General features: G+C 34.7%; 1 protein-coding gene across 6 annotated transcripts in view; it reads right to left on the reverse strand.

Moving 5' to 3' along the window:
- Window positions 1-1,721: 1,721 nt before the first annotated feature.
- MMS22L (MMS22 like, DNA repair protein) overlaps window positions 1,722-16,160 on the reverse strand; it is a 137,223-nt gene continuing 122,784 nt past the window's right edge. For all 6 annotated transcript variants that reach the window (XM_019028661.4, XM_055392004.2, XM_055392002.2 and 3 more), the window contains 3 exons: window positions 6,964-7,060; window positions 5,043-5,210; window positions 1,722-2,073 (listed from right to left, as the gene is read on the reverse strand). In XM_019028661.4, the coding sequence (XP_018884206.3) occupies window positions 1,992-2,073; window positions 5,043-5,210; window positions 6,964-7,060 (347 nt within the window). In that variant the 3' untranslated portion in view covers window positions 1,722-1,991. The remainder of the gene's footprint in view (window positions 2,074-5,042; window positions 5,211-6,963; window positions 7,061-16,160) is intronic.

Raw genomic sequence — 16,160 nt, forward strand, 5'->3', positions numbered from 1 at the left:
AAAAGCTTTAAAAAAAGTTACTTATACATAAATACAAAACATATAATACACACACATATTGTTACAGACTTTGTTGTTACCATTCTTAAGTACAAATTTTAGTTATTCTTAGTATCTATAGATATATGTCCTAAAGCATGATTCAGTAGCAGCTTTTCCTATCCTTTAAACGTTTCATACTCTAAGGAGCAAGATTCTCAAAGGTATCTTTATCAATCTCCTTTGGAAAAAAAAAACCCACATATATACACACACACACACACACATATACACATAAATAACCTCTTTGAAGGCATCACCTTAAATAGATAAAACTCCTTAGTGACTGCTGGAACTTTCCAAGCCATACATTATTTGTTTAGTAAGTCATTATCATGATGAAAAGAAATTCAGTGTTATGAAGTCTATTAAGCAGCCTTAAGCTTTCATTTATTCCCTTTGATGAAGCTGATTTGAAAGAAGGACCATTTATATGTTATGAAAATAACAGATACTCCTTTGGATTTCACAGATTATAATTAAGAGAACGCTATTAACTACAGAATGCTGATTGCAAAGTATTTCATTTTTAAAGATACTCCTTGAGCCAGAGAAGTGTTGAAATGTTTTCTTGAAGGAAGAGTAGAACCATGATAAAGACTATAATCCCAAGAAGGAAACAAAGTATTTCAAAGTTAGAAAACATGATGTAAGAAAACATTGGAAAGTGTGATCATTCAGCTGGGACATATCATTAGAGAAAGATAAAATTGAGAGGTGTTCTTTGCCTTAATTGTGCACGAGTAATAAACTAATCATGTCTGTACATTTCCCAACAGAATTTGGGCCACCAAATATTTTCACCTACATTATCCCATTGATTCTCACAATAACACTGCCAAATAGTAAAGGGATTCTTCTTTTCTTCTCCATGAAGAAACTAGACTGAGAAAGGTTACATAATTAGCTCAAGATCATAAAGCAAAGCTGAGTTTGAGACCCAGGTGGGTTCCCAAAACTACGACTGGAGCTCTTTCAACCAAATAATGCTCAATAGGAAAAGGAGTCAAGGACAAGCTCCAATTGGTAAAACAATCTGGATGAGTTAAGAGTTCAAAAGTTGAGAAACAATGTTGTTAAAGGAAACTAAACAGGTTTCTTGGATAAAATGCTAAGTTATAAGAAGCTCTGGCTAAAGAGCAAGAAGATAGATCAGCTGACTTCTCAGACCACTACTATTGTTACTTTTCTAGAATATTTTTATTTACTCTCCTCTTAAAGTCTCCTTTATTTCCTCCTCCTGATATGATTTTTTTTAAATGACGACTCCAAAAGAAAGGATGAATAAAAAAAAAATTTGGCAACTCTTGGAACCTAAATACAAACCCTGTTGGCATGTTTACACTTCTTTTTGGATATCAGCTGTATAATCCTTTAGCCAGATTCAGTCTCATTCCTAACACAGTTAAGTGTGCTTTGTAAGGGTTTTCTTTGTTAACTTGCCTCACACATATAAAAAAGAAAAACAAATACACAGTCACGTTTCCCAACACCTTTCCCCCACCAAAAACACAGTATAGGGTAGCCAGGTACTTTGAAAAAGTATCATTTTAAAACATAACTATTATTGTAAAAATAAAAAATAAACATGACAAATCAGTCACAAGGCAGGGAGGCAGGAAGTCATACTACAACAAAAAGTCTATGGATGAAGTATCTGCTTAATACTCATACACAGAAAACACTCTCAGAAAATGTTTCTTTAATTTAGTTTAACTAAAATTTCATCAAGGTAGAATGCAGTTTTGTAAAAAGTTCCAAGGATCCTATTACACAGTTGCTAATTAACCTTCAGTTCCTTATTTATACATTTTTTACTTACAGATATAAAAGGAAAAAAATCCTAGAAATTATTTTAAACAGAACATTATACAATTAATTAAAAGTAGGAATTAGAGTGGAACAATGTGGCTTTAGATACTGATAATTAATAGGATGAATCACAAAATATATTAAGTATTATCATTTTCCAGTCTCTGCATCTCATCTTGTCCCATCTGTCCAAGGTGAGACAAAAGTTTGCTATAGGCTTCCCTGTTTAAGGAAAAAGAAAAGAAAGCAAATATATTAACATTTTCATTATTTTTCATTTACGTATTTACAAATTAAGTCTGCCCATCATCCATCCATCCATTTATTCAGCCATCCATCCAGCAGGCTTAGCACAACACTTCTTAAAAAGTAATGCTTTATAACTATTGTGAGTAAACCTAGATGTTAAGATGTATTAAGTATGATTTTTATATATAAAATGTGTGCTAAAAATGACATGTAAAAGTTCATTAACCTTCTGAAATATTATAATGCTCACGGGTAATAAAATGCATTCATGGAATATTATTTAAGGACAATGATGGTATGATTACAATGGGAAGACTTGTATCACAAGCATAAGTATTAAAACAAAAATTCTGTAACCATAAAATAGACCTGTGTAGCAATTTCAGTATATATCCCATTTTCTACTTTTAACTTCTTATAAGTAACAAAGTTTGAAAATAAAATATTGTTTCTCCTCCTACATTCTCTAGTACTTCCCTGTATTTGGAAGGTGTTTTAGATGATTTATTGTGCCTAGTAGTCATCTCACTAGTCTAAATACCTGTTCTATTCAGAATCTTTAGAACCAAACTTCTTATGGGCCTGCATAACCACACAAGGTAGTAGGCCAGAATATTTGTTTTAACAACATACTGCATTAGGGTGGTTCACACACAGCCTCTCTAGTTTTTTCACTCAAATTTGAAGACTGCTCAGAGAAGCCAGATGTGAGACATGTCTGTGCATGAGCTTGTTTTGTGACATGACAATAAACACCATTTCTTCAAGCTACAATTTGAAGTGATTCAATCTTCTCTCTTTAGAAAACCATAGGAGGCTAGCCAAGTCACCATGCAGAAGGAGATGTTCCATTCTGGCATACAAAAGCTTTACAAGGATGATCTCTCCCGTCCGCACCCCCTGCCTTTTATATGGTTTTCATTTACTGTATTGAAAAAATGGATTCCATTAGTTAGCTAAAGCTATAATCAACATAGTTATGTCTTCAAGAAAGATCTCATATATTGTTTAATAAAAAATTTTTGTCTAAAAATTGGAATATGCATATTCATTAGAGTGTGTATTTGTACAGATAAACAGACACACATGCATATGATTATAGTCATGCACTACATTAACAACATTTTGGTCAATGATGGGCTGCATTTTGGTCAATGATGGATCCCATTAAGATTATAATGGTACTGAAAAATTCCTAATGCCTGGTGATGATGTAGCCATTGTAATGTCTTAGTGTAATGCCTTACTCGTGTTGTTTGTGGTGATGCAGGTGTAAACAAACCTATTGTACTGTCAGTCATATAAAAGTCTAGCACACACAACTATACACAGTATATAATACTTGATAATAAGAAAGAATGTTACTGGTTTATGTATTTACTATACTTTACTTTTTATTGTTATTTTAGAGTGCACTCCTCTTTATACTTATAAAAATAAAAGTTAACTGTAAAACAGACTCAGGCAGGTCCTTCAGGAGGTATTCCAGAAGAAGGCTTCCTTATTGCAGGAGACGACAGCTCCATGTGCGTTACTGACCCTGAAGACCTTCCAGTGAAATAAGATGTAGAGGTGGAAGACAGTGATGTTGATCATCCTGACCCTGTGAAGGCTCAGGCTAATGCGTGTGTGTCTTCATTTTTTACAAAATAGTTTAAAAATAAAAAATAATTTAAAAACAGAAAAAAGCTTATTCAAGAATATAAAGAAAATATTTTTGTACAGCTATACAATGTGTGTGTTAAGCTAAGTATTTTTACAAGAGTAAAAAAGTTAAAAAAAGAATAAGTTTAAAAGGTAAAAAAGAGTAAGCTAAGGTTAATGTATTATTGAAAAACTAAAAATTTTAGAAATAACTAATGTACTCTAAATGTATTATGTTTATAATGTCTACTACAATAGTATACAGTAATGGCCTAGGCCTTCACATTTATCACCACTCACTCGCCGACTCACCCAGAGCAACTACCAGTCCTGCAAGCTCCACTCACGGTAAGTGCCCTACATAGGTGTACCATTTTAAAATCTTTGCTACCATATAATTACTGTACTATGTTTTCATATATTTAGATACACAAATACTTACCATCATGTTACAACTGTCTATAGTATTCAGTACAGTAACATGTTATACAAGTTTGTAGCCTAGGAGCAATAGGCCACACCACATTGCTTAGGTGTGTGGTATAGGCTATTCCATCTAGGTTTGTGTAAATATACTCTATTTGATGTTCACAAATGATGAAATCGCCTAACTACACATTTCTTAGAACTTATCCCTGTCGTTAAGCAACACATAACTGTATTTTGATTCTTTAATAACCTTTAGGACACAAAAATTCCACTGTGAGTACTGACTACTCTAAAACAATTTCTTTAAGAAATAAATATAGGCTTATTCCCACAATGTTGAGACTCTAAATAGTCCAGCACTATTTTCAGTTGAGTTATGAGCCTATTAAAAAAAAGTCTTATTTCCTATTTTTGACCAAAACCTATACTGTCTAATTGGGTCACTTATTCACTAGATACACATGGTACAGTTGACTAAATAAATCAAGCATCCCTCAAACGGTTATGATTTGCCACCATAAATTTTATTAAAAAACAAGACATCCAAGGCTATGAAGTCCACTTCCCAGTGAGGAACACTGAAATGCGTTTTGAGCAACAGCAGCACTGCTGAAATATACAGCTTTCTAAAGCGGTCACTTTGAAAGGAAAAACATGCAAATTTATGTATTGATTTTGCTAAGTTTGCTGATGAGCCATGCTACTTCTATTCACACTTTGTAAAACTGATAATCACAGTACTGAAACATTTTTCATCTCAAAAGAACATACCCAAATTTTGGGGAATAAGAAAATAAATCATTTCCATAAAATGAAATATAGATTTTTTAATCACTGCCCCCCCAATGTAATTAAATTATCAAACATACCTTTGTGCTATATTCCTGCCAAGGCCCCATTTCTGCTCTGAATCCTTCAGAGACTGAGTAAGGGTAGAAATCAAGTGGATGACAACCTGCTGGTCCAATGTTGCTACTGTTTCTAAAATGCTGTAAACCTGGTAATAGTACCTCATACCATAATCCTGGATAAACTGCCTGAAAGTAAAACAGGTTTATTTAGGATTACTCCTGGGGCAATTCCTTGTGTTGGTATCTACGTGGCAATCAACTATGAACTGAACATAACAAAGATCATTTCATAAAAGATTACTGTAAGAATCTGGATGCAATATGAAAACTATTTAAAACACTTTAAAATAAAGAATTGAAGTGGCTTATTTAAGTTGAGCCATGACCAGAGTGAAAGCACTGTGGGGAGGAGCGGGGAAGGGAAGAGTTGGAAGCTTGGGAGGGAGAAGAAGGGGTAAAAATCTAATCCCGGGACTTTTTTGCAATATTCTACATATTCAATCTGAGTGGAAAGGATATGGGAGACAGTAACAGAAAAGTCAGATTTCCTAGTTATTTTTTAGTTCTTTGTAGCTCTATATAAGTCAAACAATATTTTTATGAGGACAGCAAGTTATTCCCAATATATTTTATGTTCCTTAACTGAACAAAAGACTTTAGACCCATAGAAGGTCTTTATAAATAAAAATTCTATATTTTAGCCTTAAAACCTCTACCCTCCACTACCAATCAACAAAATGAAAAGCCACCTCGCTTAGTAAATTATAGATAACATTCAATCTTTGATCATAGAAAATCCTTTTCTCCCCTCCTAGGGCTTCACAATTTTCACAAATCCATTGTTACTGACTGATCACAATTTAAATAAACTATAAATAAACACTTGACAGGCACTAATTATGTGATGAGAAAAATGAAGGTATCAAAGATCCAACATAGAATGAAGGAAACGAACACAAATTATTTATCATGGTAGTGGTAAGGCAGAGATAGGAATAATAAAGGTGAACTGGAAGAAATCTTCAGAAAGAAATACAAAAACGTACTGCCCTAACAGCACAAGACTCTAAAGGGAACAAGACAGGGAAGAAAAAGAAAATATGCCTCAAGTTGCACTGTTATTCTTATGAACAATAGATCTACTTCTATAAAGTCCATGCTTCACAAGTTAAACATAACGGAGCTTTCTGAAGCTACAGTTAGTATATTAAAGCAAGTCAGAAAAGCAGTGACATGTACTTCTACAATGGATCCAGCGGAACATGTTTAGCAAGGTCTGAAGGCCTGTGTACCTGTCATCATGACTCACATTTCCCACTTTACTCTCTCAAACCCAGTCTAGGACCACGTAATGACATTTCAGTCAATGACAGATAGCATGTACAATGGTAGTTCAGTACAATAAGATTAAAATACTGCATTTTTACTGTACCTTTTCTATGTTTGGATACATTTAGATACACAAATATTTACCACTGTGTTACAACTGCCTACAGTATTCAGTGCAGAGACATGTTATACTGATTTGCAGCCTAGGACCATTAGGCCATACCATATAGCTTAGGTGCAGAGTGGGCTATAGCACCTAGGTTTGTATAAGTACACTCTATTTGATGGTCACACAATGGTGAAACTGGCTAACTATACATTTCTCAGAACTTATCCCTATCGTTAAGAGACACATGACTATTCATGAAAGATTCTTCCTCACTAAATTCACAGGTAATTTTAAGTACCCTCACTTATCTTTTTCACTGGCACTTTTATTTTTCAATAAAACATCACAATGTAACAAAACTACTGCCAAAAATACAATAATTGAAATACTATGAACAAGTAGTAACACATTATGTTTTGGATAATTAGTTATTTAAAAAACATGTTGGCTGTCAAATGGCTGGCAATAGTTTCCTTGCCAGTTGGCATATTTTCCAGTTACCTAAACACAGAAGTCAGCTGGGAGGAAGGTTCTTCGTCTGACCCCACTTGGCAGGCTTTTACCATGTATTGCAGGTTCTCTGTGGCCAGCCTTTTAACTAGAAGGAAAAATTACAGCATTACGCACTGTGTCTGAATTGACCATCTGGATCCTCATTTTTATGAACACTCTTGATTTAGAAAAATATGTTGTTTTCTTAAAGTATGTACATCCTTTTTCTATTTTTCCAAATGAAATAGTTCTAAGTTTTTGTTTTATTCTAAAGTATACCTATCTTCCATTTTAAGAAAATATAAAAGTTTAAAAGTCTACTTTTTAGTCTGAAGTAATACATGAAGACTTATTTTTCTCTTAGAAAGGTGCCCATATTCAAAAAAGTTACACCATCCTAATCCTACAAACAGTAACATACCGACAAAAGAAAGCCTTTACAAATTCAGCTGATTTACAGACAGGCAGATTGATTTTTTAAAAATTCATAAGCATATTCCTCCCACCCCCTCACAAACATGTAAGTAGCAAACTAGATACCATGAACAATTTCTTTTCACTTAAAATTAGCCAAATATGTATGCAAAAATGTTGTTTGTAATGCTATCTTCCTTTCAAAGGATAACAAAGTATAAAAAGAATACTTACATTCTTTAAATATTTAACTAAATCCTTTAAAATTGTGTGCTTGTACACAAAAATAATGCAAAAATACCAAGAAAGGATGTAGAAAACCCAATATGTTCTGAATGCTACTAAATTCTTATGTTGTTTTTGACACATTAAATATAAGAAACCAGAGGAAAAAAAGTGCTTTTTCCAAGAATAAAAAAAAGTTCAGAAACTGTAACCCTAAATTATAGCAGGAGCACAAAATATATGACGAACATGAACATAATGAATATTAGGTAGTAGAGAATGTTTTCCATGCGATGAGGCTCGTGGCTAAAGAACACAGAGCATCCTTGCCTTTTACTTGAAAACTTTTTACAACTTTTTAAAATAACTTCTCATTTTAGATGCAGTTTATTTTTTCTTTAACTGAACTACCTTTTTTTTTTTTTTTTTTTTTTTAAATGAGTATTTTCTTTTTTTTTTTTTTTTAAGAGGCAGAGTCTTGCTCTGTCACCCAGGCTAGAGAAGTGGTGTGATGATAGCTCACTCTAACTTCCATCTCCTGGGCTCAAGCAATCCTCCCACCTCAGCCTCTCAAGTAGCTAGGACTACAGGTGCATGCCAGCCTGCCTGGCTAATTTTTTTAAAAAGCTTTTTGTAGAGATGGAGGTCTCGCTATGTTGCCCAGGCTGGCCTCGAACTCCTAGTCTCAAGTGATCCTCCCACCTTGGCCTCCCAAAGCACTGGGATTACATGTGTGAGCCACCACACCTGGCCTTTTTATTTGTTAAAAGAAGAGCTTTATTGTCATATAATTCACATACTATATAGTTTACCCATTTAAAGTATACTGTTCGATGGCTTTTAGTATATTCAGAGTTGTACAACCATCATCACAATTTTACAATATTTTCAATATCTTAAAAAGAAATTCCACACTCTTTAGCTATCCTGATTCCTTCTAAGCAATCCCTTAACCTACTTTCCGTCTCTACAGATCTTTTTTTTTTTTTTTTTTTTTGAGACGGACTCTCCCTCTGTTGCCCAGGCTGGAGTGCAGTGGCATGATCTCAGCTCTTTGCAACCTCTGCCTCCCGGGTTCAAGCAATTCTCCTGCCTCAGCCTCCTGAGTAACTGGGATTACAAGTGCATGCCACCACGCCCGGCTAATTTTGTATTTTTAGAAGAGACATAGTTTCACCGTATTGGCCAGGCAGGTCTCAAACTCCTGACCTCAAGTGATCCACCTGCCTCAGCCTCCCAAACTGCTGGAATTACAGGCGTAAGCCACCATGCCTAGACCTGTCTCTATAGATTTAACTATTCTGGATATTTCATACAAATGAAATAATATGTGACTTTTGTGACTGGCTTCTTTCACTGAGAATAATGTTTTCAAGATTCATCAATGTTATAGCATGTTTCAGTACTTCATGCTTTTTTATAGCCAAACAATATTCCATTGTATAAATGTATCAAAATTTTTAAATTGATCCATCAAATGATGAGTATTCTACTTTTTGGCTATAATAAACAATACTGCTATAAAAATTAATTTACAAGTTTGTGTGTGGACATATTTGTTCATTTCTCTTAAATATATATATATATCTAGGGGTGAAATTGCTGGGTCATACAGTAACTCCATATTTAACCGCTTGAGGAACTACTGGACTATTATCCAAAGTAGCAACACGATTTTACATTCCCAACGGCATTAAATGAGAGTTCCAATTTCTCCACATCTTCCCCAATCTTTTTCATTATCTGACTCCCTCATTATAGCCAACTTTGTGGGTATGAAGTGATATCTCAGGGTAGTTTTGATATGCATTTCCCTGGTGACTAATGATGTTGAACACCTTTTCTGGTGCTTATTGGCCATTTATTTTCTTTGTAGAAATGTCTATTCAGATTCATTGCCAATTTTTAATTTCAGTTATTTGTCCACTTATTCTTAAGAGTTATTTATATATTATAGATGCACACTCCTTATCATCACATATAATTTACAAGTATTTTTTCCCATTTTGTGGGTTGTCTTTTCACTTTCTTAACAGTGTCCTTTGAAACACAAAAGCTCCTAATTCTTGATGAAGTCCAATTTATCTCTTCTTTTGTGGTTCATGCTTTTAGTGCCATAGCTAAGAATCTGTTGCCAAATTCGAGGTCATGAAGATTTTTTTCCTATATTTTCTTCAATGACTTTTACAATTTTAGCTCTGACACTTAGGTCTATGGTTCATTTTAGGTTAGTTTTCGTATGTGGTAGGAAACAAGGGTCCAACTTCATTCTTTCGCATGTGGCTATCTGACCTAGCAAAATTTGTTGAAAAGACTACTTTTCCCCAATTAAATTGTCTTGGCACTCTTGTCAACAAACAAAAAAACCCCAGTTGACCATAAACATGGGTTTATCTCTGAATGCTTAATTCTATTCTATTGACCTACATATCTATCTTTATGCCACTATCACATTGTCTTGATTACTGTTGCTTTGTAACATGTTTTGAAATCAAGAAGTATGCGTTTTCCAGCTTTCTTCTTCTTTTTCCAAGATTGATTTGGCTATTCGGGGTCCCCTCTAATTCCATATAAATTAGTAATTCATATGGAGCTATTAGTATAGTCACTTAAGCTTTCTGTGGTTGCTGTTTGCACAACTATCTTTTCCCATCCTTTTACTTTCAATCTATTTATATCTGTGAATCTATAGTGTTTCCTGTAAATATCATATCGGTAGATCTTGTTTTTTTAAGAATCCATTGTGATCATCTCTGCCTTTTCATTGGACTGGTCAATCCTTTCACATGGTATTATTACTGATATAGTTTGATTTACATCAGCAATTTTACTTTTTGTTTTCTTAATGACTCATGTGTTTGTTTCTTTAATCTCCTTTACTGTTTTCTTACTACATTAAGTGAATATTTTTTAACGTAGTCTTCCAAATTTTCAAATTGTTATTATTACTATAAGTTCTGGGGTACATGTGCACAATGTGCAGGTTTGTTACATATGTATACATGTGCCATGTTGGTTTGCTGCACCCATTAACTTGTCATTTACATTAGGCATTTCTCCTAATGCTCTCCCTCCCCCAGTCCCCCACCTCCTGACAGGCCCCAGTGTGTGATGTTCCCCTCCCTGTGTCCATGTGTACTCACTGTTCAACTCCCACTTATAAGTGAGAACACGTGGTGTTTGGTTTTCTCTTCTTGTGTTAGTTTGCTGAGAATGATGGTTTCCAGTTTCATCCATGTCCCTGCAAAGGACATGAACTCATCCTTTTTTATGGCTGCATAGTATTCCATGGTGTATATATGTCACATTTTCTTTATTCAGTCTATCATTGATGGGCATTTGGGTTGGTTCCAAGTATTGATGACTTCAGAATAGACTTCGCTATTGTAAACAGTACTGCAATAAACATATGTGTGCATGTGTCTTTTTAGTAGAATGATTTATAATCCTTTGGGTATATACCCAGTAATGAGATTGTTGCGTCAAATGGTATTTCTAGTTCTAGATCCTTGAGGAATTGCCACACTGTCTTCCACAATGGTTGAACTAATTCACACTCCCAACAGTGTGAAAGTGTTCCTATTTCTCCACATCCTCTCCAGCATCTGTTGTTTCCTGACTTTTTAATGATCACCATTCTAACTGGTGTGAGATGGTATCTCATTGTGGTTTTGATTTGCATTTCTCTAATGACCAGTGATGATGAGCATTTTTTCATAAGTTTTTTGGCTGCATAAATGTCTTCTTTTGAGAAGTGTCTGTTCATATCCTTCGCCCATTTTTTGACGGGGTTGTTTGTTTCTTGTAAATTTGTTTAAGTTCTTTGTAGATTCTGGATATTAGCCCTTTGCCAGATGGATTGCAAAAATTTTCTCTCATTCTGTAGGTTGCTGTTCACTCTGCTGATAGTTTCTTTTGCTATGCAGAAGCTCTTTAGTTTAATTAGATCCCATTTATATATTTTGGCTTTTGTTGCCGTTGCTTTTGGTGTTTTAGTCATGAAGTCTTTGCCCATCCCCATGTCCTGAATGATACTGCCTAGATTTTATTCTAGGGTTTTTATGGTTTTAGGTCTTACGTTTAAGTCTTTAATCCATCTTGAGTTAATTTTTGTGTAAGGTGTAAGGAATGGATCCAGTTTCAGTTTTCTGAATATGGCTAGCCAGTTTTCCCAGTACCATTTATTAAAGAGGGAGTCCTTTCCCCATTGCTTGTGTCAGGTTTGTCAAAGATCAGATGGTTGTAGATGTGTGATGTTATTTTTGAGGCCTCTGCTCTGTTCCATTGGTCTAGATATCTGTGTTGGTACCAGTACCACGCTGTTTTGATTACCGTAGCCTTCTAGTATCGTTTGAAGTCAGGTAGCGTGACAAAGTAGCCTCCTGCTTTGTTCTTTTTGCTTAGGATTATCTCGGCTATGCACACTTTTTTTTGGTTCCATATGAAATTTAAAATAGTTTTTTTTTCCAATTCTGTGAAGAAAGTCAGTGGTAGCTTGATGGGAATAGCATTGAATCTATACTTTGGGGAGTATGGCCATTTTCACGATATTGATTCCTCCTATCCATGAGTATGGAATGTTCTTCCATTTGTTTGTGTCCTCTTTTATTTTATTTTGTTGAGCAGTGGTTTGTAGTTCTCCTTGAAGAGGTCCTTCACATCCCTTGTAAGTTGGATGCCTAGGTATTTTATTCCCTCTGTAGCAATTGTGAATGGGAGTTCACTCATGATTTGTCTCTCTGTCTGTTATTGGTGTATAGGAATGCTTGTGATTTCTGCACACTGATTTTGTATCCTGAGACTTTGCTGAAGTGGCTTATCAGCTTAAGGAGATTTTGGACTGAGACGATGGGGTTTCCTAAATATACAATCATGTCATCTGCAAACAAAGACAATTTGACTTCCTCTTTTCCTAACTGAATATGCTTTATTGCTTTCTCTTGCCTGACTGTCCTAGCCAGAACTTCCAACACTATGTTGAAGAGGAGTGATGAGAGAGGGTATCCTTGTCTTGTGCCGGTTTTCAAAGGGAATGTTTCCAGTTTTTGTCCATTCAGTACGATATTGGCTGTGGGTCTGTCATAAACAGCTCTTATTATTTTGAGACACATTACATCAATACCTAGTTTGTTGAGAGTTGTTAGCATGAAGTACTGTTGAATTTTGTCAAAGGCCTTTTCTGCATCTATTGAGATAATCATGTGGTTTTTGTCATTGGTTCTGTTTATGTGATGGATTATGTTTATTGATTTGCATATGTTGAACCAGCCTTGCATCCCAGGGATGAAGCCGACTTGATCGTGGTGGATAAGCTTTTTGATGTGCTGCTGGCTTCGGTTTGCCAGTATTTTATTGAGGATTTTTGCACTGATGTTCATCAGGGATATTGATCTAAAATTTTTTTTGTTGTTGTGTCTCTGCCAGGTTTTAGTATCAGGATGATGCTGGCCTCATAAAATGAATTAGGGAGGATTCCCTCTTTTTCTATTGATTGGAATAGTTTCACAAGGAATGTTTCCAGCTCCTCCTTGTAACTCTGGTAGAAATCAGTTGTGAATCTGTCTGGTCCTAGGCTTTTTTTGGTTGGTAGGCTATTAATTACTGCCTCAATTTCAATACCTGTTATTGGTCTATTCAGATGTTCGACTTCTTCCTGGTTTAGTCTTGGGAGGATGTATGTGTCTAGGAATTTATCCATTTCTTCTAGATTTTTTAGTTTATTTGTGTAGAGTTCTTTATAGTACTCTCTGATGGTAGTTTGTACTTCTGTGGGATCGGTGGTGATAACCCCTTTATCATTTTTTATTGCATCTACTTGATTCTTCTCTGTTTTCTTCTTAATTAGTCTAGCTAGCGGTCTATTTCGTTGATCTTTTCAAAAAACCAGCTCCTGGATTCACTGATTTTTTTGAAGGTTTTTTTGTGTCTCTATCTCCTTTAGTTCTGCTCTGATCTTAGTTATTTCTTGTCTTCTGCTAGCTTTTGAATTTGTTTGCTCTTGCTTCTCTAGTTATTTTAATTGTGATGTTAGGGTGTCAATTTTAGATCTTTCTGCTTTCTCTTGTGGGCATTTAGTGCTATAAATTTCCCTCTACACACTGCTTTAAATGTGTCCCAGAGATTCTGGTACATTATATCTTTGTTCTCACTGGTTTCAAAGAACATCTTTACTTCTGGCTTCATTTTGTTATTTATCCAGTAGTCATTCGGGAGCAGCTTGTTCAGTTTCCATGTAGTTGTGCGGTTTTGAGCGAGTTTCTTAATCCTGAGTTCCAATTGGACTGCACTGTGGTCTGAGAGATAGTTTGTTGTGACTTCTGTTCTTTTACATTTGCTGAGGAGTGTTTTACTTCCAATTATGTGGTCATTTTTAGAATAAGTGCGATGTGGTGCTGACAAGAATGTATATTCTGTTGATCTGGGGTGGAGAGTTCTGTAGATGTCTATTAGGTCTGCTTGGTCCAGAGCTGAGTTCAAGTTCTGGATATCCTTGTTAATTTTCTATCTCATTGATCTAATATTGACAATGGGGTGTTAAAGTCTCCCACTATTATTGTGTGGGAGTCTAAGTCTCTTTGTAGGTCTCTAAGAACTTGCTTTACAAATCTGGGTGCTCCTGTATTGGGTGCATATATATTTAGGATAGTTAGCTCTTCTTGTTGCATTGATCCCTTTACCATTATGTAATGGCCTTGTCTCTTTTGATCTTTGTTGGTTTAAAGTCTGTTTTATCAGAGACTAGGACTGCAACCCCTGATTTTTTTTTTTTTGCTTTCCATTTGCTTGGTAAATCTTCCTTAATCCCTTTATTTTGAGCCTTTGCACATTGAGATGGGTCTCTTGAATACAGCACATTGATAAATCTTGACTCTTTATCCAATTTGCCACTCTGTGTCTTTTAATAGGGGCATTTAGCCCATTTAATTATTAGTTATTTTTGAACTATTTCCTTTGTGGTCACTCTAAGCTAACCATATATACCTTAACTTATCAGAGCTTCAAATTTATACTAATTCTAGTGAAATACAGAAACATAAATCCTATGCACTATATAGCTCTATTTCTTTCTCTCCCTTTTTGTGGTATTGTTATACTTATTATATAATATCTACAAATGTTAAAACTTAAAAGTATACTGTTGTAATTTTTACTTTATATAAATTTATGTCTTTCAAAGAAGCTAAGAAAAGAGAGAACAGCAAATACATATCTTAACTTCTGCTATATAGGTCCAGCATTCCAAAGATCCAAAATTCCAAATGCTTCCAAATCTGAAAGTATTTGAGCTGACCTGATGCCATAAGTGGAAAATTCCACACCTGACTTCATGTGACAGGTTGCATATACTATTTATAAATATTGTAAAAAATTACCTTCAGGCTACATGTTTAAGGTATATATGAAACATAAATGAATTTCATGTTTAGACTTGAGTCCTGCTGCTAAGATACCTCATAATATATATGCAAATATTCAAAAATCCAAAAGAATCTGATATATAAAACACTTCTGTTCCCAAGCATTTTGGATACGGAATACTCATCCTATACTAACCTTCTTATTTATCATTTCTGTTTTTTTTTTTTTTCATTTATTCCCAGATATTTGAGTTGCCATGTGGAGTCCTTTCCTTAGCCTAATACTGTTTTGCTCTCACCACCTCCTTTTTATTGTTATTGATAAAATACTATATTTCTATAAGTTATAGGCCCAACAATATTATTTTATACAAATGCTTTTTAAAAACCAGTTAAGATAATAAAGACGAAAAAATGTGAATTTATACTGTCTTAATAATTATATGATAATCTTTACTAGAATTCTTTTGTGTGTTATGTGGATCCAAATTACTGCCTGGGGTCAGTCTCAGTCTGAAAACCTTCCTTTAGCATTTTGTTAAAAGGTGGGTCTGTTAGCAACAAATTCTCTCAGTTTTAATTTATTTGAGAATGTCTGTTTCATCTTCAGTTTTGAAAGGTAGCTTTGCTGAAAAAAGATTCTTGGTTGACAGGTCCCCCTCTACACTCCTGCTTTAATTCCTGTGAATGCTATCCCACTGTCTCTGGCCCCCAGTTTCCTCTGAGAAGTCAGCTGTTAATCTTACCGGGGTTTCTTGTAGAGGATGAGTCATTTTTCTCTGGCTACTTCCAAGATTTTCTTTGCCTTTAGCTTTTGGCATCTTTACTATAATGTATCTGTTTGTGGATCTTTTTGCATTTACCTTACCTGGAGTTAGTGGAACTTCCTGAATGTATAAGTTAATATTCTTGAATAAACTTGAAAAAATTTTAGAAATTATATTTTATTTTCAATTTTTTTGGCTTTCTCTCTTCTTCTGGTTCACCTGTTGTATATATGGTGCACTTAATGGTGTTCCATATTTCTCAACAGCTCCGTTCATTTTCTTCATTTTTTTGTCCTCTGTGCTTTAGATTGTATGATCTATATTGATCTATTTTCAAGTTTGCTAATTCTTTCTTCTGCCAGTTCTAATCCACTAATGGGCCCCTCTGGTGAAATTTTCAACTCAGCAAAATTTCCATTTGGTTCTTTTCATAAAATTTCTT

This window comes from Gorilla gorilla, chromosome 5 (genome assembly GCF_029281585.2).
Source record: "Gorilla gorilla gorilla isolate KB3781 chromosome 5, NHGRI_mGorGor1-v2.1_pri, whole genome shotgun sequence".
Lineage (NCBI taxonomy): Eukaryota > Metazoa > Chordata > Mammalia > Primates > Hominidae > Gorilla > Gorilla gorilla.